Source organism: Strix aluco, chromosome 1 (assembly GCF_031877795.1).
Source record: "Strix aluco isolate bStrAlu1 chromosome 1, bStrAlu1.hap1, whole genome shotgun sequence".
NCBI classification, from domain to species: Eukaryota; Metazoa; Chordata; class Aves; order Strigiformes; family Strigidae; genus Strix; species Strix aluco.
Genome location: NC_133931.1, coordinates 34,578,413 through 34,604,302, shown reverse-complemented (window position 1 = coordinate 34,604,302; position 25,890 = coordinate 34,578,413). Strand labels below are relative to the sequence as shown.

Genomic DNA, 25,890 nt, shown 5'->3' with positions numbered 1-25,890 from the left:
ACTCAAATGAACAGCATGTTGCACAAACTGCACTACAGAATGCATAGTGCTGCCTGTTAATAAAAGAAAATGCTTGGAAATGCTACCTGGTACATGTAAAGTGTCCAGGCACTTGGATGATGATATGGGATCTTTATTCATCTTTTTACTCTGGTAAATCTAGCCATAGGAAAGCTATGTCCCATTGCTTTTTTGTTGAGTTCTGTCTCTGAATTGCCAATACAACTGTGCTCCTCGAGAATAAAACAGTTCATGAGGTCCTCAACAATGGATGTGGCCAAGACATTTTCAGCTGAAGGAATCCATCTATCAAAAGATCTTGCAACACTGAAACAATTTTGTTTTGGATAAAGGTTTCCCACCACACCCAGAACAGCACAAATACCAATACCCATCATCTCTTTGCTTCATTTGTTGTCCTTGCCAGAAACCATTTGTGACAGGTCTGTAAATCTGAACAGGCAGAATATCAAAAAACTGCAGAGGCAGTTTGGGCAAAAGCTTAAAGCAAGGCTTTGAACACAGTTCCTCCATTTAGCCACCAACTTGCAGATGAATCTATTTACCTTTTCTAGCTCTATGTATACTTAATTGTAAAATTGAACAGATTAAACAAGAGCCACCAAAAGCAAAATCAAATCAGACCACTCAGCAACATGGTGGGCATATTAGGTCTCAGCAAAGGAGCATTCAAGAGCCTGCTCCCCATCAGGAAGAGATTAAATTTGAATCACTGACATTGGTGATGAGGGGTGATGTCAGTGACTCATCAGTGATGAGTGGTGTCCCTCAGGGGTCTGTTTTGGGACCAATACTGTTTAATACCTTCATCAGTGACATAGACAGTGGGATCGAGTGCACCCTCAGCAAGTTTGCAGGTGGCACCAAGTTGAATGGTGCAGCTGACACTCCTGAGGGATGGGATGCCATCCAGAGGGACCTGGACAAGCTCCAGAAGTGGGCCCATGTGAACATCATGAGGTTCAACAAGACCAAGTGCAAGGTCCTGCACTTGGGTTGCGGCAGCTCCCCATATCAATACAGGATGGGGGTGAAGGAATTGAGAGCAGCCCTAAGGAGAAGGACTTGGGGATACTGGTGGATGAAAAGCTGGACATGAGCTGGCAATGTGTGTTCACAGTCCAGAGAGCTAACAGTATCCTGAGCTGAATCAAAAGATCCTTTCCCACAGTGGCCAGCAGGTGAAGGGAGGTGATTCTCCTGCTCTACTCCACTCTCATAAGACCCCACCTGTAGTACTCGTCCAGCTCTGAGGCCCCCAACATAAGAAAGACATGCACCTGTTGGAGTGGGTCCAGAGGAGGGCCATAAAGATGATCAGAGGGATGGAACACCTCTCCTATGAGGAAAGGCTGAGACAGTTGGGGTTCTTCAGCCTGGAGAAGAGAAGGCTCTGGGGAGACCTTATTGTGGCCTTTCAGTACTTAAAGGGGGCTTATAAGAAAGATGGGGACAAACTTCTTAGTAGGGCCTGTTGCAGTAGGACAAGGGGTAATGGTTTTAAATTAAAAGATGGTAGATTCAAATTAGATATTAGGAAGAAATGTTTTAAAAACATGGCAACAGGTTGCCCAGAGTGGTGGTAGATGCCCCATCCCCGGCAACACTCAAGGTCAGGTTGGACGGGGCTCTGAACAACCTGATCTAGCTGAAGATGTCCCTGCTCATTGCAGGGAGGAATCTGACTAGATGACCTTTAAAGGTCCCTTCCAACCCAAACTGTTCTATGATTCTATGATTGAAACACCACCTTACAGAAATGTCTCCTGAAAAACAACCAGGCAACAATTAAACACTGTTTTTGTGGGTCTAATTTTTTGGGGGGAAAAAAAAAAAAAAGGCATTTAGGCACCAAACTCCTGTAGTGAATCAGACTTTTTATTACTACTTTTTGGTTAATGCAGTGCTGTGATCTTGTAATATTAAGTAGCAAACCAGAAGGTATATTAACTAAAGATGTTTAAAATCAACAGAAAGATGGCCTGGATTTTTCTTCTTCCTTCTGTTTTCAATTAAAAGCCCAACTCTTACAATTTAGCAGATTTTCTAAATATGTGTTTATATGTATTAGTGTCTTTCTCTCTGTCTTTCTTAGTTGGTGGTGTTACTCTTTCTTAACCCAGTTATCTATACTTGGGGGCCCTGTGTATTATTTCTATTAGGAAAACAAATTGATGATGAAGTAAAACATCTTTCATTCAGGCCCTTGTTTATTTACAATGACTGCTGGAATTCTGTCTCCTCAAACCCAGGAAGACTCAAACAGCAGAAGATACTCTTTCCCTCAAACTTTAAATCATTATTTAGGCTAAAAATCTTCCTTTCTTGGATTTTCTCAGTGCTATATTCTCAGTGCTTGTCCAGCCATGTACCTGGTGACCCCTTACTGATTTCTTTCAAGTGTATTTTTTTGTTGCAATTGTTGTTGTTGTTGCTGCTACAGCTATTCAGAAAACAGTTACCGAATCTGTCTGTCTGCATATGCCCTGGCTGCATGTGCCTTTGGGAAGGCAGGATAGTTTTAGTTTCAGTAGATGTAATGGTGCTTAACTGTTTATTATAACAATTTTAAATTATGGATGGCAGTTATATCCTCAGTGTCAGAGGTTTAAAACAATCCAGAATAACAAAAAAGGAGAAAAGGGTCTCTCTCAAGCTGATTAAGACAACAGATCCAGGCAATTATGTTTAAGTATATACTCAAAATTAGTGGATAAGTCAAAATATCATTTGTCAAAGTCACAACACATTTACGTGGTTAAATCATACAGCCATAAACCAGATACAAAGGGCACAGTCACAGACTGTAAAGGGTTTATTCACTTGCTTATAAATTAATTGATAAACAAAAAAAATCAATTTCAATGAGGCTTATCTCTTTTTGTATTAGTATTTATTTTATTGAATCTAAAACCTGCTTTACAGTATAATAAGGTCTTCAGTCTGACAAAGACCAAGTATGATCAAGTGTTTTCTAAAAAGTATGATCAATAGTCAAAATGAAAGATGGAAGGTGATGTTTGATCTATATTCTATTTGAAACCCAGCAGACATCCAGTGCTGACAGAAAGGGGCAGCTACTGTGCTTTCCAATGATTGATGGGAACCCCATAAATATGTTCATTCCTTTAGAATTTTTCAGTTTCTTGTATGCAGCCATTAATGTAAACCTTTTCTGATGCTTTCTAATGAAATAGCACTTGTGCCTGTACAAAGAATAATTGGCTTGGTATGACACATATTCTTTCTTAGGTGATGATGGTGAAGCTGTGCCCCGATGGTATAGAGTCTATGTCTTGGCCTCCAGAAGTCCAAAGAGGATGTAAGTCCATCTAGCAAGAAAAATGGGATATGAGTATTACAGAAAATCCAGACTTAACGTGTAGACTGTATCAAGTTCTTCTAATTTTTCAGCTCCCTCCCCTCTCTTCAAACTCTTTGGATGACCAGACTATAAGTAAGGCTCATTCTTCATATCAAAAATGACAGATGTTAAGGCATCCTGGTGTATAAACCCTGAAAAAACTTGCATCTAGATTGTGTATCCAGCTGCACAGTAGCATTTTACCTCACACAGTTTTGCTAGGAAAAAAGTTTAGTGCCTGATACTTGGGTGCAGAAGTCCACTCGCCAGCATTGCAAAGAAAAAGTCAGAAAGATCAACGAATATACAGCATTACAATTGTTGCATATGGCAGTGCGTAAGTGACCGACTACCTATAGCATCCTGCAAGACAGGTTAGTTTCAAAGTCTTTTAGGGAGATTATAACTAAAATTGAGCGAGTACAATAAGAACCAGTGTGTTACTTGCACAGCATTGTTTCTCTTGGGCCCATGAAATTTGGAAGCATTTATGCAGCCGGTTGGAAGCCAGCTGGATTCCAATGAATTTTAACCTCAGCCTCTCAGTTTCTGAATATGAAAACACAGAAAAGCTTTGCAAGCTGGTACAGCAGTCCTGTGAAGACTGGAAGCTGGTCAATCCTGCTGTTAGGAAAATGTACAAAATTATACTAAATAAATGAAGCATTGTCCCGATCGGCCTGCATAGAATATTCGGGCTAGAAGGCTTTGATAAAAGTACAACGAAAAAGTACCTATCTGATGCCTAGTCTTGCCGGAAACAGAAATAAGAGGCTACAAGCTTTTGAATTCTACTTCGTCCCGCGGCCGGTCTGAATCCACAATCAAATTCCTGTTCTGAAACCCCCGGCCATATTCACACGCTCTGGACTTTTGCGGAGCCCCTGTGTGAACACCCCGCTTTTTCTCTCCGCCGTGTCTCAGCGGGCACAGGCCGGCTGAGCATCCTCCTGCCAGCTCCCAGCGGGTGGAGGCGGCAGGGGACGGGGCCCCCCTCGACTTTTTCCGGGCGATGGCTTTTGCCGGACCGGGGCCAGCAGCTGGCCGGAGCCTGAGGGAGGTCCGGGCCAACTCTTACTGCCCGCGGGACTCGAGGCACCGCCCGGGGAGCTGCTGCGGGCTCCGCCGCCCCCGACCCTTCCCGCGCCCGCCCGGGCGAGGACGGGCGCTGCGGGCGCGGGGGCTGGGCCGGGGCCGGGGGCGGGCGCGGTGCCCGGAGCGCGGCGCGTCCCGCCCCGCGGGGTGCCGGGGAGGGGTGGCCGCCGCGCGTCACCGCCGCCCGCGATAAATGCCCGGCGGGGCGGGAGCCGCGAGGAGAAGCGCGGAGCTGCTCGGGGCGGCGGCGACCCGGAGGCCGGCGGGGGAGGCGGCAGCGGCGGCTGGCTCGGCGGCGGCCCCGGCTGGCTCGGCGGCGGCCCCTCGCCGCGGCTCCGCTGCTGGACACGTCCGCATCCACCGCGGCTGCCCGCCGCAGCGAGCGGGGCGAGGCCGTGCCTGCGCCCCCCCCGGTCCCGGCCGCGGCCCCGACGCGGGCCTGGCGAGGAGGAGGGCGGCGGAGCGAAGCTGGCTGCGGGGAGAGGAGGCAGCCGCCGCCGGAGGGGTAAGGGCGTTGGTGGGGGGCGCCCGGAGGCTCTCCGCAGCATCCTCCGGGGGGCGGGGAGCGGCGGCAGCCAGGCCCCGGCGGCCGCGGGACGCCCCGGCTGGGGAGCGGCTCCTCGGGGCCGGCTGCCCCACGGGGAGCGGGACCGGGACCGGGCCGCCGGCGGTGGGCAGTGGCGGCGTGCAGGGGAGAGCCCGGTTCTGCTCCCTCCGCCTCTTTTTGTTTCCTCCCCGCGGCGGGGTCCGGCGCGGTAGGTATGGCGGGATTCACCACCCGGGGTGAGGGAGTGACCGTGGCTTTGCTACCTAAAGCACTCAGTCCACCTAACAGGCGGTATTGGAATACTGTGTTCTTGGAAGTGGAGCTACTTGCTCTGAGAGTTATCTGTGCTTTCCTTTGTTTGGTGAAGAGAATCACCCCGTCTCCCCCCATTTTCTTGTCCAAGTTGACTACCTTTAGTTTTACTAGGTTTTTGGAAATCATAAAACAAAAACCTTAATTGAAGTCACATTTTGAAATGCACCAGGAGAGGCTATTTCATAGCTGCTTTATTGTTTTGTGTTCACATTTTGGCAAGGAATGCAAGTCTTTTAACTTTTTTTGTTCTTGAATTCCACTACTGGAAGACCTTATCTACAGTCTAATCTTCACTGATGTCTGGCTCCTTTTAAGTAGATATGAAAAGCATGCTTTCTTGCATGCAGGCAGTGAAATGCACATGCCAGTGCACTATACAAAACCACTTCAACAAACTGAAGGTCATAAGGCTGAAGATAAGCTCTCTTCCCAAATCAACAGCATATACCTATTAGAGTAAAAAAAAAAAAACCTAACAGCATCCTGGTTTCTCCCGCTAAAACAACAGTGGCAAACTATACAGACCACAGTTTTTGTTGCTTAGTAAGTTCATACAGGCCAGTACTTCAGCCTCCAAATTACATCACTCTCTCTTATGCATTTACAGCCAACAGACCTGGAAGAAAGACTTTGTCTTGGAGCTAACTCCTGAGCATTTTGAGATCATTCATCATGAAGTATGTAGTACAGGAATGGCTCAGAGTAACTACCTTGCTATTCATAGCTCAAGCAGTTTCTGCAATGGTTCTTCCCAATGCCACGCTCTTAGAGGAACTTTTGGAAAAGTACATGGATGAAGATGGTGAGTGGTGGATCGCCAAGCAGAGAGGGAAAAGGGCTATCACAGACAGTGATATGCAAAGTATCTTGGATCTTCATAATAAATTACGGGGTCAGGTGTATCCACCAGCTTCCAATATGGAATATATGGTAAGGAAAAATTGATAGCAACGTGCAGAAAGAAATGTTCTTAGAATAGTTACTGTTACTTTATAAAACAGCATACTTTCAGTCTTTGCTTGTTTTCTCATTTAAAGCACTTGTTAGTCGTTTGTCTTTTTTTTTTTTTTTTGTACAGGGGTGAACTGTGAGATAAAAATGCCTCTCTGTGGATCAAGTGTCATGTTCTACCGATGCTAATGGATTTAATCTCTCATAGCTCTCCTGAATTTAAGTGGCAATTCCTCAGTGTTAGAGGCCAATTTCCAAAATTGTATTACTCAAAACAGTTGATTGTGGCCTAAGAAGTTACCATCTAAGAGTACTGAACTATGAAGTTTCAAAATAACATGGATTCTCTCCCATGCTTCTAGGTTGGATGGAATTTCTGAGCAAAATGAGGCTCCTGTGACAAGAAAGTCTTCTATTTAAGTTGGCATGTGTTCCTGGACTGGAGTCCTGTATGTTTCTGTGTTTAACAGATTAATAATGTAATACATAATTTCTGTCTGTATTTTTCCTTTAAGAAGCCTCTATATTTTGTTTGTTATTAGTAGACTTAATTCTCCCATGTTTTTGAACTTTGATTTTATGCCATAGTTCAAGGCAAACTATCTCTCCTTGCTAATTAGATCGAATCAGGGCATTAGAGCTTTTTAGAAGTCCAGAGGTCTAAAAAGAATGGGTAACTTTTCTTCTGTATTCTGGTTTCTGCAGAAAAGCTCAAATCTGTTTCCTGTGTCCACACTGTGTATTACTTGTTTATCAGGCACCACAGAAATAGCGTTACTATAGGTTGGGTTGTTTATACCAAATATTACACAGGTTTCCTGACACTTTCCATTACAAGGCTGTGACAGAGGATTGTATTAACACATTTCAGAATGTAGGTATCTTTCCCAGCTTGGAGTGATGTCTTTCAGCTTGGGGATATGATTGAACTGAGCATATATGTGTCCTGGAGAAACCATGCTTGCTTAAACCACCAATAAAAGTGGTTTAAGTTTACATATGTGAGTTTTACTACATTAGTCTAAGAGCCATCAGAGAATTAGGTGCCACATTTCATCTCGAGTCAAAGGGATGATAATAGCTGAAACCCTTTTAACCCTTTCAGTTACAACTGCCTGCACATATCCTTAAACTTTGTCTTCTGTTTATAATATATGTTAACTTTTTGTTCCAAATAACTCAGGTTCTGGAAAACTTAAGAAAAAGCTGTTCAGACTTTTTGGAAGATGAGAATAGGGAAGACACTGTTGTTTTCCCATGTTAAAATACCGCAGAACATTTTCCTGAGATTCTATGGAAGGGTAGCTTTGATTTTTAGTTATATGCCTTTTTCCATTCCTAATGCCATTCCACGTTTGCCTGTGTTATATATCTTGAAAAGAATTTGAATGTACTCATTGGAGTTAGATTTTTGACAGCTGTGTTCTTCAAAGATTCCTCCTGCACTGCACACACTTTGGCCTAGACTTTGTGTTAGGTCTACATCTGGAAAAAGCTTTTCTGGTTTTGTTGTTATTTTTTTCTGTGTTCCCCAATGACCTCTCACCCAGAGTACAAGTAGCATGGGAAAGAGATTACCCAATTTTAATGTTGAGGAGATATTCTTACACCCTGTTATTCAGAACACGACAGCGGCTTTCAAGAGAGTGAGATTCAATTATGGCATAACATCCAATGGAATTGAGGATTGGGATGGGCAACATTTTGGGATTTGTGAATGCAAAGGGTCTGTGTAAAGAGTCTGGTGAAAAGGATGGATACATGTTCAAGGGACAGGGACCCGTGAGAAGGGCATGGAGAGAGGCTGTGAATTGGGTCAAGAAGGTGTTGAGAAGTCAGTGGTATGGAGGGAAAGAGAATTTGATGAAAAGATGTGGCTATCTAGGGGAAGAACTATGACTCTCTGGGCAGAAAAAAATTGGGAGCGGAGGTTAAGAGCACAGAAATTTGCTAATAGGCTATTTAAAAAGAGTAAGCCTGGGAGTGAGTGGCAAGGGAAATTCCACCTGGAGGAAGCAGGTGGGAGTACTGGGAACCAAGAGAGGATGGTTTAGGAGACAGCGGGGGGGGAACCGTCAGCTGCTTGAGCAGAAGGAGGAAAGGATGAGATTTTTGATTGTTTGCACATATATTTTTATGATACAGTTTGTGATTGTGTGATTGTCCACCTTTTCTATATGAGGTGTCATAAAGGAATCGGGGCTGTTTTCTTGTTTAGTAAGAGCAAAATTTGAGTACAAAGTTGTAAATGTGGTGTAGAGCCACAGCAGCAAAGAAGGAGCAATAAATGGTAGGTTGTTAAAGAAGCATGATTGTTTTGTTCAAAGAGATTCCTTTGGAAAAGCTAATATCTGGTCATTATCATAATGCATATATGCAAGAAATAAAGTACAGAGGCAAACTGCGTTCTATCATTTCATAACTTCTGATGAATATAGCTGTATAGCTGTTGCTGCTAGTTTTTTGTCCATAATTAAAACAAATGCCTGTTTTGATGCTTTATAGTCACTTTATTTTTCTAGATGCATATTGATAGTAGTATGGACAAGTTCCACTTTTCCAGATAAAGACATAAGAACTTTCAGATCTGGTTTGCCAAGGGTGTGCGGCCTCTAGATCAGTTTTGTGAATGACAGAAAGTTCAAACACCCAAATATTGATAGCATTAAAACTGTACTTGGCTGGTTTTTGTAAAGTAAAGGATGGGGATAAATGGGGGTATTTAATTTTAAAAAAGTTTCAGCAGATAGACCCATACCACTAAAAAAAAAATCCTTGCAATGTGATGCATTGGGTCTTACCAAAGGTGAGTTCCAGTGCTCCAGAGTAGAGAAACAATCCCTCTAAATGTTTGCCTGATGTTTAGTGAGCTAGATCAGTACAGCTGAAATACTTTTGTCTACTTTTGGTGTGCTTTATTAGTATAGACATGCTGGCAAAAAAATTTTCTGCTATGGGCACAGTCATGTTGCTGTTGCTCCTTGTACTAGCAAAACCTATCCTTGTAAATAGAAGTAGCTCTGCTTGTGGAAGGGAAGTTTTATGTCTTACAGAATCCAACTGGAGGTGATCAAGGTCCAGGTGCCTCACTGGTACACCTGTCTCTCTAGAAGTCTGTCATATAGTTGAGAAGTTTAAGATCTCCGAAGTCCCTGGAGCTGGGAGGAGGTATATGAAGGCTGCATGCTCTCATTGCACTGTTAGTGTGGAACAACTAAGCTAACCTAACAAGCGGCTCTGGCTGAAATGCCTCTGTCCTGCTCCTGCCACTGGCATGTATCTGAGTTGATGATGAGACTCATCCAAGTACTGAAAGAATCAGATTTTATTTTTCTAATTTAATTTTTAATTTCTTTTCAGTCTGAGTCATGAAACTGGGTCCCTACATGGCTGAATCAGGTAGGGTACCAGTGCTGAAAAAAAGGGAATGCATAGCTAAGGAATGGGAGGGATGAACAACCACACTTTGAGTAGGAACTATTGGTTCTATGCCTCAATTGCAAAGCCTAGCCTTACCTTTGAGAGCACTGCAGTGCTAATGCCACATTTTGGCTTAAGTTGTGCAGGGGGGAAAAGCTTTTGAGGATGGTCTCCAGCATATAAGACCTTGATTTGGTTAAAAAAAAAAAAAAAAAAAAGGAAAACAAAACAGTTGAATTACTGATTTTCTGTACAGCTGTACATTCTCCCCCTTATGCCTTGAAAAAGAAGATGGGTAGCGAGCTATCACAGTTCAGAGACCTAAAGTTATTAGCTGCAGTAGATATGTCTAATGAACAGAACATTCTCATGGTTGTCTGGCTGAACTTACCGGATGGAAAGTTCATCTTCCCAAGTACTGTGGCTCTGGTGGTGAGCAGTAATGGATTCCTAGGGTAAGAGGATAAGAATAGAGCATGTGAACAGAGAAATTTCCGCAGTGAAATCCCCCAGCTTCCAGCAAGAGCAGCTTAGGGACTTCCTAAATCTGCTGATGCACTTTTTGTGTCCAATAGTCTTAGATGGAATTTTCTTTTATGAATCTGAATGCTTTTGAGTCCATTTATATTCTTTGAATCCATGGCATCAAGTTGCAGAGCTCTATAAATTTAATTATACATTGTGTGAAAAAGTACTTCTTTTGCTTTAAACGTGTTCTTTTATTTGATGCCTTTTTTTCTTTGTGATGAGAAATAAAAATTTCCTCAGTGGTCACATCTTTTTCAGCTGAAGAGTTCTACTCCTCTTACTTGAAAACTTATATCACTGTTGATGGTTATGGCATACTGCAAATTGATAGAGTTGTATTTCTTTTTTATTTTTTTTCACTTCCTAAAAATTTTTACATTCTTTTACTTTTTGACTGTCGCTAAACTAAAGCCAACATTTTCATAGATCTATTTACAATGACTCCAAGATCTTTCCAATGTGCTGAGATGTCATTTACTACCCTACAGTGTATGTATAGTTGGCTGTAATCTCCAGCAATGTCCTCATTATTTTGCATGTGTTCACATTGAATGGTATCTATCATTTTGTCTTCCAGTCACTTAGTATTAGTGAGCCTCCCATCTCTATCTTTTATTTTCCTATCTTGTTTTTAAATACCTTAAGTAGTTAATACCATCTTACATTCCCTTTTCTTGGGCTATTGTGAAGAAGGTATATAGCAGAGGATCATGGACATGTCTTGCAGGGAATTTGAAAAACAATTTCATATTTTTAAATCTGTTTTCTGTCTTTTATCACTTTTTTCTTTATCTCATGATAGCTTAATTTTATTCATTTATTAATTTATAAAAAACTTAGGAACTTTGTAGAGAGTTTAACTGCACTTAACCCTTTTCCACATGTTGACACCTTCAAAGTCTAAAATGTATGGGAGGAATTAATATTTTTGATATATTTAATATGTTTTTTAACTTGTCCTATGAAATCATCCCAGTGGAAGTCAGTTTTTAATCTACTGGAATCTTTTTTAATGTAACATCCATGTGCTTTTTTTTTTTTGTTGTTACTGTGGTAATGAGGCCATTTTAAGAGAGGTGTACCACAGTGATTCAGAAGTTTAATGATCAAGTTCTTCCAGATTCTTGAAGGATATTGTCTGGTCCTGGCAATTTGATACTGTTAATAGTTTCATCTAATGTTTCTTAAGTCTGATACGGATCCTCCTGCTTTCTGTCTCTTTCTCCATATAGAAGGATTCTGGTGTGAGAATCTGCATAAGCTCCTCTGTAGGGAACAGCGGTCCAGCAAGTTCAGTTAACTCCTCTGCAGTGGCCTTATATGACCTTATGACTGCATGTTAGATCATTCTTTCCTAGACCTTTTCCTTCAATGCTGAGAGAGTTTTTGAACTGTCAACATTATGACTTCAAGAGGGAAAAAAAAAAATCTTGAAGCTGTGATGAACAGTTTGTTCTGAAAACGTATGACAGATGCATGCTGTACATATGTTTATCCTGCCATATGCTGTACACAGTTGTTTCCTAGTAAATAAAGGAGTAAAGAACCTTTTCATTTTGGTTCACACAAGAATTTAACAGCACTGGACAGAGATCAGAGAGGGATGATGTTTCCCTGCTGCCCTTCCAAAGCACCTGAACAATGCTTATCAGAGCATTGTATAAAATATCATGCTTTCAACATTTCCCACCCTGGGCCATTGACTCCAGTGTGGCTGTCACACTGTGTACACGCTTGGGATACATCTGTATGGAACAGATATCTGAGCTAGTACTGAAAACTGAAGCCACCTGCTGCTAGCAGTAGTCAGTGTGACCAGAGCAGTGTGCTGTTGTGGCTCTGCTGCTCTGCAGCGTCTCTGGTGTCCCTGCCTATTCCTCTACTGTGCTGCAGCTGTCTGTGCCTGCCCAGCCTCCCTTGGCAAAGACCTAACCTTTAAGAAAAAAGTGGGAACCATTGTGTTTTGTCATATACTTGTCAATATATGTAGTAATCTTGGAATATATAAGGCAATACATTCTTTCTGTGGTTAAAATTGCCGTTTGGCGGTTTGACTTTAGACAATCTTACGCACTCTTCTGCCATCAATCCCACCCTTAAATAAGTATCATGCAAAAGACTGTGACCAAATCAGTAAATTGGTTTGTTGTGGATTGATGTGGAAGGCCTTATTCTATGTTACTCAGTTAGAAAAGGTTTTAGTACATTATTAATAAATACTTACTAGATTGTAAAGTATTAATAAAACTTGAAAAACTTGTTTTAGGCACCATAACCCTACAACTTCCTAACCTCTTGATCTTTTTTTGTAAGCATTATTTCTGTATCATGGACTGAATTTGCAAAAACTATTTTCCCCCAATAATTTTATTTGCAACATTGCACCTTAATAAATCTGAACATATTAATGAAAACTGAGATTTTTTTCATTGTTATCGTGTTCAACACTTTAAAAATAGTCATTATTATTTGGATAGTGGAAGTTGTTAGGTCTTTTATATTCCAAACAGTTGTACTCTGCAAAATAAAAGGACCTACCAAGGATAAAATTTACAAAAGCAATTTTGATTAATGAATTTATAACGCATTCTATTTTAAACCATTCTTTAGTATTCATTCCTTGATTTCATACATATTTTCCCAAACAAATGAGTGAGTCAGATAGCTCACGTGAGATCCTCATTCCATGCAGGTGCCTTTGCTGTACTGAAGAGTGTTTAGGTTCCCAGCTTGATAGATAGCAATGCATTTCAACCTGGTATTTCTTGGCACCTAGCCACACACTGCACTTTGTAATTACTGTAATTGGAGAACATCAGTGTCCTCTACGGCAAGGAAGTCTTTACTTATGTAATTATTTTTAGTCTTCTTTTGGCCAGATCCTGCTGATAAATTCTAGGGATGTCATTGAAAAGCCTGTGCCTTGCTTCTTTAAAGTTTTATTTTGCAAACCTTGTGAAGAAAATAAAATCTTCTAGAAGTACTTTTTTTAAAAAAGTTTGTATTAGAATAATATATTTATAGCTGCGTGGTTCTTAGGGACAATTATGGATGTGTATCTGGCAGCAGTATTGGATCCATGTTTTGTTCACAGGGGAAAAAAAGAATATTTATTCTTACTATGTCTTGGTATAATACTTCTGAAGGTCTTAGTTTGAAAACCTGGATAGTGATGTGTTGAAAGTGCTGATGATACCGTGCAATTCCTTTCAAAACCATGACTGCCTCGACATCTGTGGGGCCTTATATTTTGGGAGGTGTGAAGGTTTGCCTCTCCATTTCAGTAACTTCATGAAGACTTCAGAAGAAGAAAATTAAGAATGACTGTAAATATTTCTCATTTAGATTTTTCTTAATTTTTCCCCAGGCAAATTCCTGCTGTATTTAAATTATTGGACTTCGGATCATATGAACCCACTAGCAGATAGAACCCTTGCATGGGTAATAGTAAAACATTGTTCGTGTCATCATAGTGAGTGAATAGGGATTGAAACAAATTTTTGGCTATTTTGAGATGTTTTTAGATCCTATGAGCTGCATAAGTCTGGATGTGGCAGTTTCTCTTTTGTGTATCAGTCAGCTCCCAGCTGAGATTTTTTTTGTCTGTAGTATACTTGAGGAGAATTGAAACAGCATTAAGAAACATAAAGGAAGGCCTCTTTGTGGACTTGCACATTTCAGTGATTTTTTTCTGTGCTGAATAGAAGTGCCCCGTTAAATTTCCTAGACCTTTCTGACAAAACTTTTTCATGTCTCTTGTTTAGTGTATCTATCGTGCCCGTTTTGCCAAAACTCTTCAGGGATGCTTAGTTAAAAACAATTCCAATTCCTTTTGAGCAGAGGACTTTGGTTTGTGGCTGGAGAGCACTTTAGGTGCCAAGAACAGAGCAGCTTTTTTCAGATTGAACCTGCCTGCTTTCCCTCTGGTTTTCCACTTTTCTGCTCTACTTCAAAGATTGGTGGAAGTGCCTCAGCTCATTTGCCTGTGCTCAAAGGCTACTGACACTGCATCAAAGAACACAGTGACGTTGACTTACCCTCTCGTTCTCTCTGGCACTTTTAGCAAAGGATTATGCAATGTGAAGTGGCCAAGAAAGCAAGTGGATAAGTCCACGGTATGACTTTTATTGATGTAATGCCAACAACAACTAAGCAACTCCAAGTAAAGAAACTGAAAGTGGAAAGTAGCAGAAAGGCTCACTGTCTCAAAGTTTAAGGGAGCCTTCCCAAAATAAAATAATTAATAAGACAGACACTGTTCATCTTTTATTTTTCTGTCAGAACTTCTTCATCCTCCATATTAAAAAAAAAGATAAAAATTAATTAGTAGTAGCAGAATTGGAACTTAAATACAAAATACAAACTGAACACAGAAAGAATCAATGAGATTTATAATAACTCCATGTAGCCTGGCCTGGGAATCTTCTTTAATTTAAGATATTTTTTTTTAATTGAGAAAAAAATATTTCTTAACATAATTTCATTGAAATGCTAGATATGAATTTATCATATTATCTATAAATACACTCCTCAACCTTAGATTTGGCATAATTAGAAAAGCATGAGTCATTAAGTAGACTTATCTTCTGTCCCTATAGAGAAGGACAATTTTTACTTTTTTATGAAGGAAGATAACAGTTCCTTGAAATGAGGCTGTTCATTAAATCCAGAATTTTGCCTGCCTGATACATATCACAGTATATTTGCCCTGAATTCCCTGTTGGATCTCCAAGTGGTCAAGAACTCCTTCAATACATTTTCCAACTCTTTTTTTTAGATTCTATGTAAACATATTTCTAACATTAGTGCCAAGTCATATATGATCAATGGGTGCTTTCTGGCAGCAAGTTCAATTCACTTATGTCAGATCACAGTGGTCATCTTTTAAATTCATTCACTGTGGCACATACATGAGATACTGTGGCTAATTCCTGTTCTAAGTCCAGGAAATTCTGTAGCATCTTTAAAATTTCTGTATGAAAGCAATCAGTTACAGCTAATTTATGTTGGTAATCACTACTAGGATTTGAGGTATGGACCTGTGCTCTAGTCAATTTGTGATTAGCTATAAATATTTATGAATATTATTTGTAATGAATGTGTGTAATTCATACTTGGACAATGGACAAAATGCAAAAATCAAGATCAGCCTTTACACTGTTGCTTCTCTTCCATTCATGTCAGCATATAGAGGTGAATAGATGATTTTTAGTTATGTTCGAATAGAAAGTCTTTATGTACTGCTTTTAAAAAGTAGCAAAGTAAACGTACTGTTTCAGAACACCTTGGAAAGCTGAATATTCCAGCAAGTTTTTTTTAATGTGCTTAGAGTACACACAGAATTAAATGTGATTAGTCATGTCTGCTGGTTCCTATTCCTGGTTTTACTTTTTGAACACAAAAAGCTCAAACACATGAAACTGTAATAGGGAGATACTTCTAAATATTGGTGCAATTTATTCAGTGTTCAGGAACAATATTTTTGGCCTCATACTGCTTTCCTGTTTCCAGGCAAAAGCCACAGTTTTCCTGCTTTTTACCCTTTTCCAAAAGAGTAGCTGAAACCTCAAGGTCTATTCAGGGATCTTTGCCCAGTTTAAGCTCTATAAACTCCAGTCTACCACATGGTAGCATGTGAGGTCCTTACCATTTTGTTTCTAGTCAGGTAGTAGTTCTCCAACGGAAAATGGGTGCCTAACTTTCTTGGTAGTGGAAAGTTTAACAATTTCAGCTATCCTCTTTTTTTGTGCTTAAAGAATATATCAGGACTAGTTAGTATGGTTGGTTTTGTATTTTCAGGGAGAGTTGTGTTTCAGTACACTTGTGGTCACTGCTGTATACTGTAAGGGACCTCGGGCTAGTACAGAGACCACATTTTTTTCAAACTCAAATGACTGAAGATAATCATCTCAGTTGCGTGCAAGTTATTGACTTTTCAGATGTGCTAATTATCATTAGTTTCCATGGACTTCCTTCAGCAGCCTTGGTATGGATGAAAATGCCTCACCTAAGTGTAACTGAAAGCCAAGCCATTGAAGACTGCCAATGTCTGTTCATCAAGAAGAGATCATGTCAAACCAATCTATTTTACTTTTTTTGTGACCCAGTAATTAACCAGCATAGTGTATCAGAGGGAAGTAGTAGGTGTCATATTTTTGGCTCTGGAAAGTTCTTGACACTCTCCACCCCAATATTTTTGTGAAAGAAAATTGACAGAAGCTCCCTTTTAAACTGGCAAAGGATTGAAGGTGTTGACACTGTTGGAGCCAGCCCCTTTATGGTTAAGCACTTAGTTTATGACTTGTGTGGGCAACGAATATACTTGAGAACTGCAGAATACATTAACATGGGCAGAAGTTGGGGTTGTTTTAGAGAACACAATCAAAATTAGAAGAATTTGACAAGTGGAAGTAATGGCCTGGAATCAACATGATGATATTTAGCTGCAAGGTATGGAATAAGGAAGAAATCAAACAGGTAAAATACAAGGAATAAAATGTAGAGGTAACACTGCAATAAAAAGATGGAGGAGTTGCAATGGATTAAAAAATAATATGAGGCAAGCAGTCTTTCAAAGGAGACTTCTCTGTGTGAAACTGGGGAGACCTTGTCTGAAATGCAATGTCCAGTTTTGATAATTTTTAAAGAATGGTCTAGCCGATATACAGAGAATAAAAGAGATTAATGGCACTTACTATACACACAGAATGTATGATTTATGAGGAAGATAGAAAGAATGAAGCAGCTGAATTTGTTTAATGTGGGAAATAAATAAAGGTTGTTACAGGAAAGCGTGATTTCTTTTTTCTTGGCAATAATAACATCAGCTAGCATTGCGGGGCAGGAGGTTTAGGTTGCATACCAAGGAAATCCTCTTTACGCTTACAGGCATAAAACTCCCAAAGAAAATGACCATAAATATTATTCTGAAACTACTGTTATTAGTTTTAACTTAAAAAATGTGGATAATATGCATATATTTGATTCTGGCTCAGTGGAAGAGGCTAGATAGCCTACATGCGAGATCAGTCACTTGAAGTTATTTTCAGCTGTACCTTTCTGTCATTCTGGTGCCATGCAGCTGGTTTCTAGTTCTTAACTGTATTTCTGGCTTATTTGCTCATGGCATTTCTCATTCTACATTTCATCTTTCCTTTTTTTCCTTCTCAGTGTCATTAGTCTTAAAGAATACAGTGGATTCTATTAAAAAGTAAATAAATACCCATACTGTACTGTGGTATTTACTTTACCACTCTCTCCCTATATTTAGAATGTATACAGCAATGAGGTATTTATGCTATGCCATGGTAAATGTTTGCTTTCAGTGGTGCCCACTGTACTTACTTTTCCATCTTTACTGAGCTTAAATTTTAGCTCTTTTTTCCTTTCCATATAGTCCCATTCCATATGATTTTTTTCTGCCTTCCTATGTATATGAAAGTCTCTCCAATTAAAATTTTATCGCTCTATTTTTTTTTTATTTATTTTACTGGAAAACACTTTTTGAACTACTGGGCTTGCCAGTTCTGTTGCAATATTGGTTGGTATAATTGGTGAACTCACTTGTGCTGGTCTGCCTTGGGTGAGAACGTACTCTTGATTTAACACTCACACAACACAAATGGTGGGATTCATCTCACCGAGCATTTGAAGTCTGTGGTGTGGATGTCTGCATTTGAGCCAGTCTCCTTTATAATTAGTAGAGAAAAATGAGAATTTGCAACACACAGTTTATCTCAATTAAAGGTGGGTACCTAAAATTATCTCCCTCTATAGATGCTTATTTGTCTATGTAACTGCAGAGGTAATTTAGATAATTAGCTCAGATGTAGGTATCTACTTTGAGGCTGTTTAAATTCAGGGGATGTTAGTCCCACCCCATGTGATTAGTTTGGCTGTTGATGAATTGTAATTTAAGCTGTGGTATCCTCACTGAAACATCAGCTCTTCCATAAGCAGAACACTGGTTTCCATCTACACACTACTTGAGTCCTATGTTGACAGAGGTTAAATACCACAATTTGTAGTCCAGTCTGTAAAGTTAAACTGGTGTTAGTTGTGGTTTATTTTAATGTGATATACTGTAAACCAGAAGTATTCAGATCCATATTACATGCAACATCCCTGCTGCAAAACTTGTAACCTTCTAGGGTAGAAGAAGAGTTGGCAACTGGAGTCAGTAACTCCTACTACCGTTCCATTTAATCTGCCACTGGAGTTTTAGCTTCAACTAGTCTAGTTTATGTGCAACATTTGTAAAAAGCTGATAGTGCCATATCTGTGTGAATGTCTTTGATGGTGCACTAGGTTTTAACAGGATACTGATGAAGGCAATGCCTGTGTTGGCAAATGTGGTGCAATAGGAGCAGGTTTGTAGAGCAAAAGAATTGGTGCTGAGGACCTGACATTCATGCTGTCTGCATTTCAGGGGTTTTTACTTTAAACTAGGTCTAATCTATGAGGACTGAATACCCATAAACAACTGCAAAGTGTTAGACGCACTCCTGGAGCACAAATCCTGGCATTTTTCTGGAAAGGATCCAATTTGTACGCCAGGAGTACCCTGTGATATGCAGTAAGTGGGAGTGATCAGGACTTTAATTCCAAAAGCACATTCCTGATCTAAATTTAAAAAAAACCTAATCCACTTTGAGTTCAGTTATGGTGGTATTGCAACCCAGTGTAAAAGATTAGCGTTGTTTCCTGACTGCTGGCTTCATGAAAGGGAGTGTTTTAGTAGTAGATCTGTGTGAACTCTAAGAAATGCAGGAGAAATAGCATAAATAATCATGATACTCAGATGATATGCAAGTTGTTTTCCAGAGCTGAAACAGGAAGACACTTAGATCAAGTATACAACCCTACTGAGACTATAAGGCTGAAGTATGTAGAGCTAAATGTTTTCTTCTCTTACTGTAAAGTAGATTCTTGCAGGGGCTGGAAGTTTAACTAATGCTCCTGCTGTATATAGTGCCTCAAATAAAAGTTTGAAATAGCAGTTTTACTCTGTGTGTATATTGTTTTGGACAGCAGAAGCATCTGAGCTAGACCATGCCAACTTGCCAGTGGTACACTATTCAGAGTAGATGATTAAATCAAGTCTAGAGCAGTACTGAGCTTTGAACTAAGGGTTTTTGTGTGTGGATAAATTATACCATGGGAGGAACATGCTTCACGGCAATGGTACATAAAAAATTCATGTAGACCGTTTCTGTCACACAGGAGGATGCAAGAGTAAAAGGGAAGTGGTTATGCCGGTAACTTTCTACAGAGAAAGACAAGTCTTCTTGGGTGGCTACAGAGAAAGATATGTACATGTTTCATGAAAAGAAAAGATTGTCACAGAGAGGAGTATTACTTGAGAACTCAGTCGTGTTTGCATGACCTAGGGATTTTAGGAAGAGTACTTTTGGCAAGGTTAAAAGCTTAATCAAGATAGTATCTTGATTAAATATTGTATAAGCACTTGCTTGAGGAAGTCTGCCTTGCAGGATGTTGATCTTGAGTATCAGTAAACTCAATATTACCTATGCCTGTTTTTTTGCTTTTTGATCCTCTCCTTCTGAATTTGGAAATTTTTGTATCAAAAACTGAAGCACAATGAGCATCTCTAAAGTTAGGATCAACATCACTACCCTACCTTTCAGTAATCTCTGCCCAATATTTCAGTTTTTCATTTTATTTGACAAAATACAGACAAGCTCTTGTGAATGCCACCAAAAAAATGAAAATCATTAGAATAATGAAAACATGATCTGTTTCTATAGAGGAAGGTTTGGGTTAATGAATCTGTTCATCACTTGGAACTAGGCCAGTAGGCAATAATAGGGGAGGGAGGGACGTCATTTTTGCCTTCATAAGAACCTAGATGTCCAAAGTCACTTGTCTTCAGGAGTATATGTGTACTCAACAATCCAGCCAATGGCTATCAACATAACAGTACCCAAACCCCTTTCACTGTTAGCACCGTTTAATGTACCAGATGTCTAAATTAGCTGAATCAGAACATGTATACCTGTATGCTCACAAAGCAAATGTAGACTTGTGATAGCATCATCTGTAGCTTAATTAAAATAGTATTTTTTAAAATTATATAGTCCATCCTGAAAGCAGATTTGGAGAAAAATCTAAGAAAAAGAGGTGAAACATCAGATACAGACTGGAATATAAGAGAATACTGTCTTTCTAGTTATGGCTGGGTCCATAAACTTGTAAAACTAGTGCATGACTTGTAAAAGCCTTGTACATGACCTTTAAGATAAAGCCTGCAGACTGTAGCTGTAAAGAATTTAATTTGTTACATACAGTTATATGTGAAAGCCGAAATTAGGAGGGATTCAATGCCTAAGTATAATATAGAAAAGAGGTAAGATAATGGGATCAAGTTTTCACAAACTTAAATTTCAAATTTCAAAGGGTGGTCACTCATTGTTTCCTGTAGCTTTGGTGCACAATTATTTATGTATGCAGAAAGTTAGAAAATACTGAACCAAAGGCCATCTTGAAAATTTGTCTTCCCTTATGTCCAAAGCAGAAAAGTACAATGTGCATTTCTGAAGCCAGGTGCAGATGCGGACTTGCTCTACATGAGAGGGAGGGAAAGAGAGGTGCATAACTTGGTAGATACAAGCACTGTAACATCATGAGTACTGATGGACGAGAGGGGAGAAAACCTCTTTAGTTTCTCCCATCTCTGCAGTAGCACTGTGTCTTCCCATTTCTAGGTAACATCTTTTGGTCTTTCTAAATAGCATCACTTGAGTGATCTCTTGGAAGTAAAACAATGCAAGATTTGGAAAGTAGAAGGACACTTTTCAATTTAAGACGTGCTAGCAACTCCTTTTACACTTGTTGCTACTCTAACAGCTGTGTGAAACAAAAGGAATGGCTTCAAGTAGATTTGTGTTGCTGACTAGGTGATGATACATTCAGTGTCTATCTCTATCTCAATGTAGAAAGCCAACCCTGATGATGATCCCTTATCCAAAAGGTAGACCGCATGTAGTTTTCCAAATGTGAGCAATACTTTTTCTTGATAAACAGGTTGAGTTACCTTGCATGTAGTACCAAATGCTTGTCAGACCTGGGAATCAGCTGCCTAGTTGCAATTCCATCTTCCTGTGCTCCCATCAGTACCCTGTGTTTACCAAAGAAATTTGATAGTGCTAAGTCATTGAAACCTGGTCATGTCAGAGAATGAATGAGGGAACTTGCGGATGAGGAATCAGGTGCCACACACACCTACATTTCCAAAGTCACCCTTTCTATGAAAAGAAACAACTTCCTGTATTTTTAAGTGTAATGGTGTTTGAAGGGCTTATTCAGCCTTCATCAAGCAAAAGGATCCTTGTCTATAGTTATGCAGAGATTTCTTTTAAACTTTTTCAGTAGCAGTTGTTTTAGAAGTGTTCTTAGTTTAAATATGTAAAATACCAGCTGATGATGATGAATGTTGTGGAAGAACTTTTTGAATTAGGTTTAAAGCATCAGAACTATGTCAGCTCAGTATATATTTCAGTAGCCAGATTTTAATATCACTGATGACATTGTGGTTAAAATATGAGAAATGCCTGCTTCTGGTAGGATGTAAAATACCTATGTTCCTGTGACTCTTCATATTCTTCCATTTTTATTCTGGCTTTTTTTTTAAATGCCAAGCACCTTGGCATTTAAAGATTCGCTAATGAGTTCTATATTTGTTTGAAGCTCTTCATTGAGTAAATTGCTCTGAATGGACATTTTTATGTGTTTTTGGAAACCTTTCCTTATACATCTGCTTTCCTGCCTTCATCTTTTTTCTTCATTGCTTTGAGGAGGAAGGAAACACTAGGAGAACAAAAGCCTTTTGAATTTTATGAAATGAAGCATGAAAACATATGTGTATATCTTTCTTTGTATATGGAGATGCTCTCATTGTTTGAAGCTAAAAGCTTGCTATCCTGTAAGTGAAACAAGGGAATGGTATTAAGAACAGGAATAAAACTCCTATTCCAGTAAGGAGGTAGGTTTTATATGCTTACACAGATTATTTTACATGTTTGTTTCATTTAGCCTGCTTACTGAGCAACCACAGAACAAGTACAATGAAATGCCTTATATTTAGAGCTAATCTGACTGGGTTGGTATGAAAATACTTGAATAGTCTTTAACCCTTAGAATTAACATACATAATTTTCTTCATATAGCTTCCATTAGAATAATTGATTTAGGAAGGAAAGTTGGATCTCCTATTTTATGAGACAGTTGGATGATAAATACTGCAATTAAAGAGATTGTTTCCTATGTGCCATTTACGCTTGACAGATTTTTTTACATCTGAATATGTAATGCTTTTGATACTCCATCACACTCCAAAACAATACTTAAATAATTGAAATGAAGAAGAAATTAAGCTATATCCTAATGATCTATGAGTACCTCCATACTGTGGACTGCAATTTGGCACTGAGATACCTGAAGTAGCTTTGAAATAACTGTCTCCATTAGCAACAATAGTCATTGTATATTTGAGCACATTTGAACTCAAACATAGTCTTGATGAAGAAGCAGCAATGTGAAGTTGTACTGTAGGTTGATATTTTTTCATGACCTCTTCTCATCCAAAAAAACCCTGGATCAAACTAAACGTTGTCTGACAGGATAATAGGCAGCGTTTTCTGACAACAAACTATGTTAGGTATATGTGCATGATATCCATGCCAGGTACTTTTTATATATGGCTTTAAAAATAAGGGGTTTAGATGTTAAAGGTTGAGGAACAAATGAATGAGTCCTTTCTTCTGTGGCACATAGAGATAATTTCCTGAACAGCTGACTGTTCTGAAGTGACTTCATTGTGTGGTACATGCACTGGGCAGAAAAGCAAGACATGTCACATCATTTGCTGCAAACCCAAAATACATATATATGCAGGTTTTTTGATATCTGATTCATGTCTCACAACATGTTGAAGTTGCATTTATCTGTTGATTGATCAGCCTATCGTGTGTCTGGGTTACGCAGTATGATTGGGTGAATTCAACCCTTACATAGCAGCAACTATTTACTTTAGGATTTCTGATTGGTTTTGTCATAAAACTTTCACCATTCACCACTTTTCATCAGAATTGTAGTGATTAAACTTAAAATTAGATTGTATGAAATGTATGCTGAGAAATTTTGTAGTGTATTTTTTATAAAAAGATACCTGTCTTTTAATGGTTGTATTTGAATTCTGATATATGAGAAATTCCCATGAGATAGTACCTCATTTTACAAAGGTACTGAAGTACGAATTACTCAAGTTTGAAAAATCATATTCTTTCTCCAGTGTTATGAAGATTAGATTGCTAAAGCTGGTTTTAGAGAACAGTTGATAAATGAATAAATGATGCAAAAATATTTATATATAAAAATTTACCGTGCTAATTAAAACATGTATCTCATTAGGCTAAATAATGACTTTCTTAGTACATTTTAAAGATTTCTTATTTTTTTGACACACTAATAAATGACAATTGTCTAACCTGTTAGTGCTAGCTAGAATACTTTTAAATTCTGACTAGAGAAAGGAAAATTTAAAAATTTCAGTTAAAACAAACTTGGTTTTAATCCTCTATTGGAGAATTATATTTATTGGCTTTCAATTAAAACTGCCAAAAATCGTTATTAGTTGAGCTCTACCATCCCTGTTACGTCATTCCTTCCTGTTCCTCTTTCACATGTGTCATAAACTGATGACTCTATGGAGTTTCTGCCATTAGACCTATCATTATGATTGACATGGAAGGGCAGTAACCAAGGAAGACTGATGGTACCACAGTCTTAGAGGATTCCAGAGCAGAATCATAAATGAAGCTGCTCCAAGGAAAGTGCACTGTGATGAGTCTCACTTCACCATAAACAGTAATAAGTACTGTAAGTAAACAGTAGTAACCCTGGAAAGCATCCAATGGGACAGATGTAATCTCTATAACATAAAAAGAAATAGGGTGAGGTAATCCTCATGATGAGCCTTAAGATAGGACCTTTTTTCCTTAATTAATTGTACTGATTCCTACCTGAGATAATCTCGCACACATAAACCCATTCTTAAAGGGAGTGGAGTTGGCTCCCTGGCTCGTACACCCACCATTTCTGGAGTCAGGAATGACTGTGCAATGGGCAAAAGTATCCCTACACCCCAAGCTCCTCATTGCTGATACTGTCTTCTGTGCTATGCTTCCTGCAAAGAGCTTTACTGCATCCCTTCTGCACAGCCATGAAGATTATTTCTTTGCTGCAGCTAAGGTTGTGGCCTAGAAATTGAGAAGTGTGCTTATCTCTGGCTAGGCAAGCAGGGGGGAGTAAAAACAATATTTTATACCGTGGATGAAGGCAGAGAAACATTTGAAGAAGAAGGAATTTTTTTTAAGACCATATCCAATCTCAACAGTACTTTGGAGTGTGGGTGTTCATCTGTCAGGATGATTAACGATGAATTTAAGTTTTTCATCAAAAAGCTATTCTTGCAGACTTCTGGATGGCTCTGTCATGCATAGCTATCATCACTCTTTAAAAGAAAATTTTGTTAAAGATAACTACTTCACAAGCTTGAGGAATTGATTCAAGCAGCTAATATTGACTGAATAGCTCTGATCTTAAAAAAAATCATTATTTCAGTTAAAATAGCTGCATAAAATATTTTGAAACTTCTGTGGAGAAAAAAACCACTACAACAGTACTATTCCTTTAACTGTGCTGTTTTAAGAGTCAGAAATGTGGGGGAATGCTTTACAAGAGAATATATTGGGGCATTCTGAGGTTCATGAGAGCTATGAGATTTATCTGGCTTTGGACGTGGAAAGTTCTAAAAGTGAGCAGGTGCCCACATTTTGGTCTAGCGAAAGTCTAATTTACTCTAAATCTGTATTTCAGAATCTGGTTGGTAAAGCCATTCTTAACAGCAATTATTTGAGAAATATGTTAACTTTATGACTTGTTCATATTCAGAGTTACTATTAAAAGATTTTGAGCTGACTTAATGTTGTACAATATATGCAACAAAGACAACTGTAGTGGCTTTTATTTTAAAATGTTACAGTCTCATGATTGAATTGTAGAATGATGAGGCAATTGTACTACAATTTATAAGAACAAAATATATGTGTGTAAGAATTGTGTTGATCTTTGTTTTCTACAATGGGTACAATAGAAAGAACTATTTATGATGGTGTGACAAGGAAGGGGAAGAGGAAGTGATTTATGCAAACTGTCATGTAAAACCTAATTTAAGATTTGAATATTTTCTTATGGAGAGTAAAGAAAGCTATAGCTTATGACATTGACATACTGGCTCAGTAGGGTGAAAGTTCCTACTGTTTCTTAAATTCAGTAGGTTTTGTATCCATATGTAGGTTAAAAGCTTTATTCTGTCATTATTGTACCATTAGACTAATTCTGTCAAAATAAATGTTGCATTTTGGGAGTCAGAATGTACCCTGCAAATTTCTAACTTGCTGATGGTATTAATAATAACAGACAAAATGGAATTTAATGCATTAGAGACTTCTGAAGAGGAGAATCAAGAACAGAGATCCTAGGATTAAACTGAGTTGATATTAAAGTCTTTACATAATCATGGTCTTGCATAACCAAGGACATATTTGTTTTTAATGAGTAATCTGATTAA

The 25,890-nt window shown here is 39.0% G+C and overlaps 1 protein-coding gene across 2 annotated transcripts in view; it reads left to right on the top strand.

Moving 5' to 3' along the window:
* Positions 1-4,721: 4,721 nt before the first annotated feature.
* The window catches only part of CRISPLD1 (cysteine rich secretory protein LCCL domain containing 1), a 45,175-nt gene continuing 24,006 nt past the window's right edge, over positions 4,722-25,890 (top strand). Inside the window, exons 1-2 of one of the 2 annotated variants that reach the window (XM_074817215.1) lie at positions 4,722-4,985; positions 5,950-6,272. In XM_074817215.1, the coding sequence (XP_074673316.1) occupies positions 6,015-6,272 (258 nt within the window). In that variant the 5' untranslated portion in view covers positions 4,722-4,985; positions 5,950-6,014. Of the gene's footprint in view, positions 4,986-5,949; positions 6,273-25,890 lie in introns of those variants that run through there. The other variant, XM_074817224.1, reaches the window with a different exon arrangement.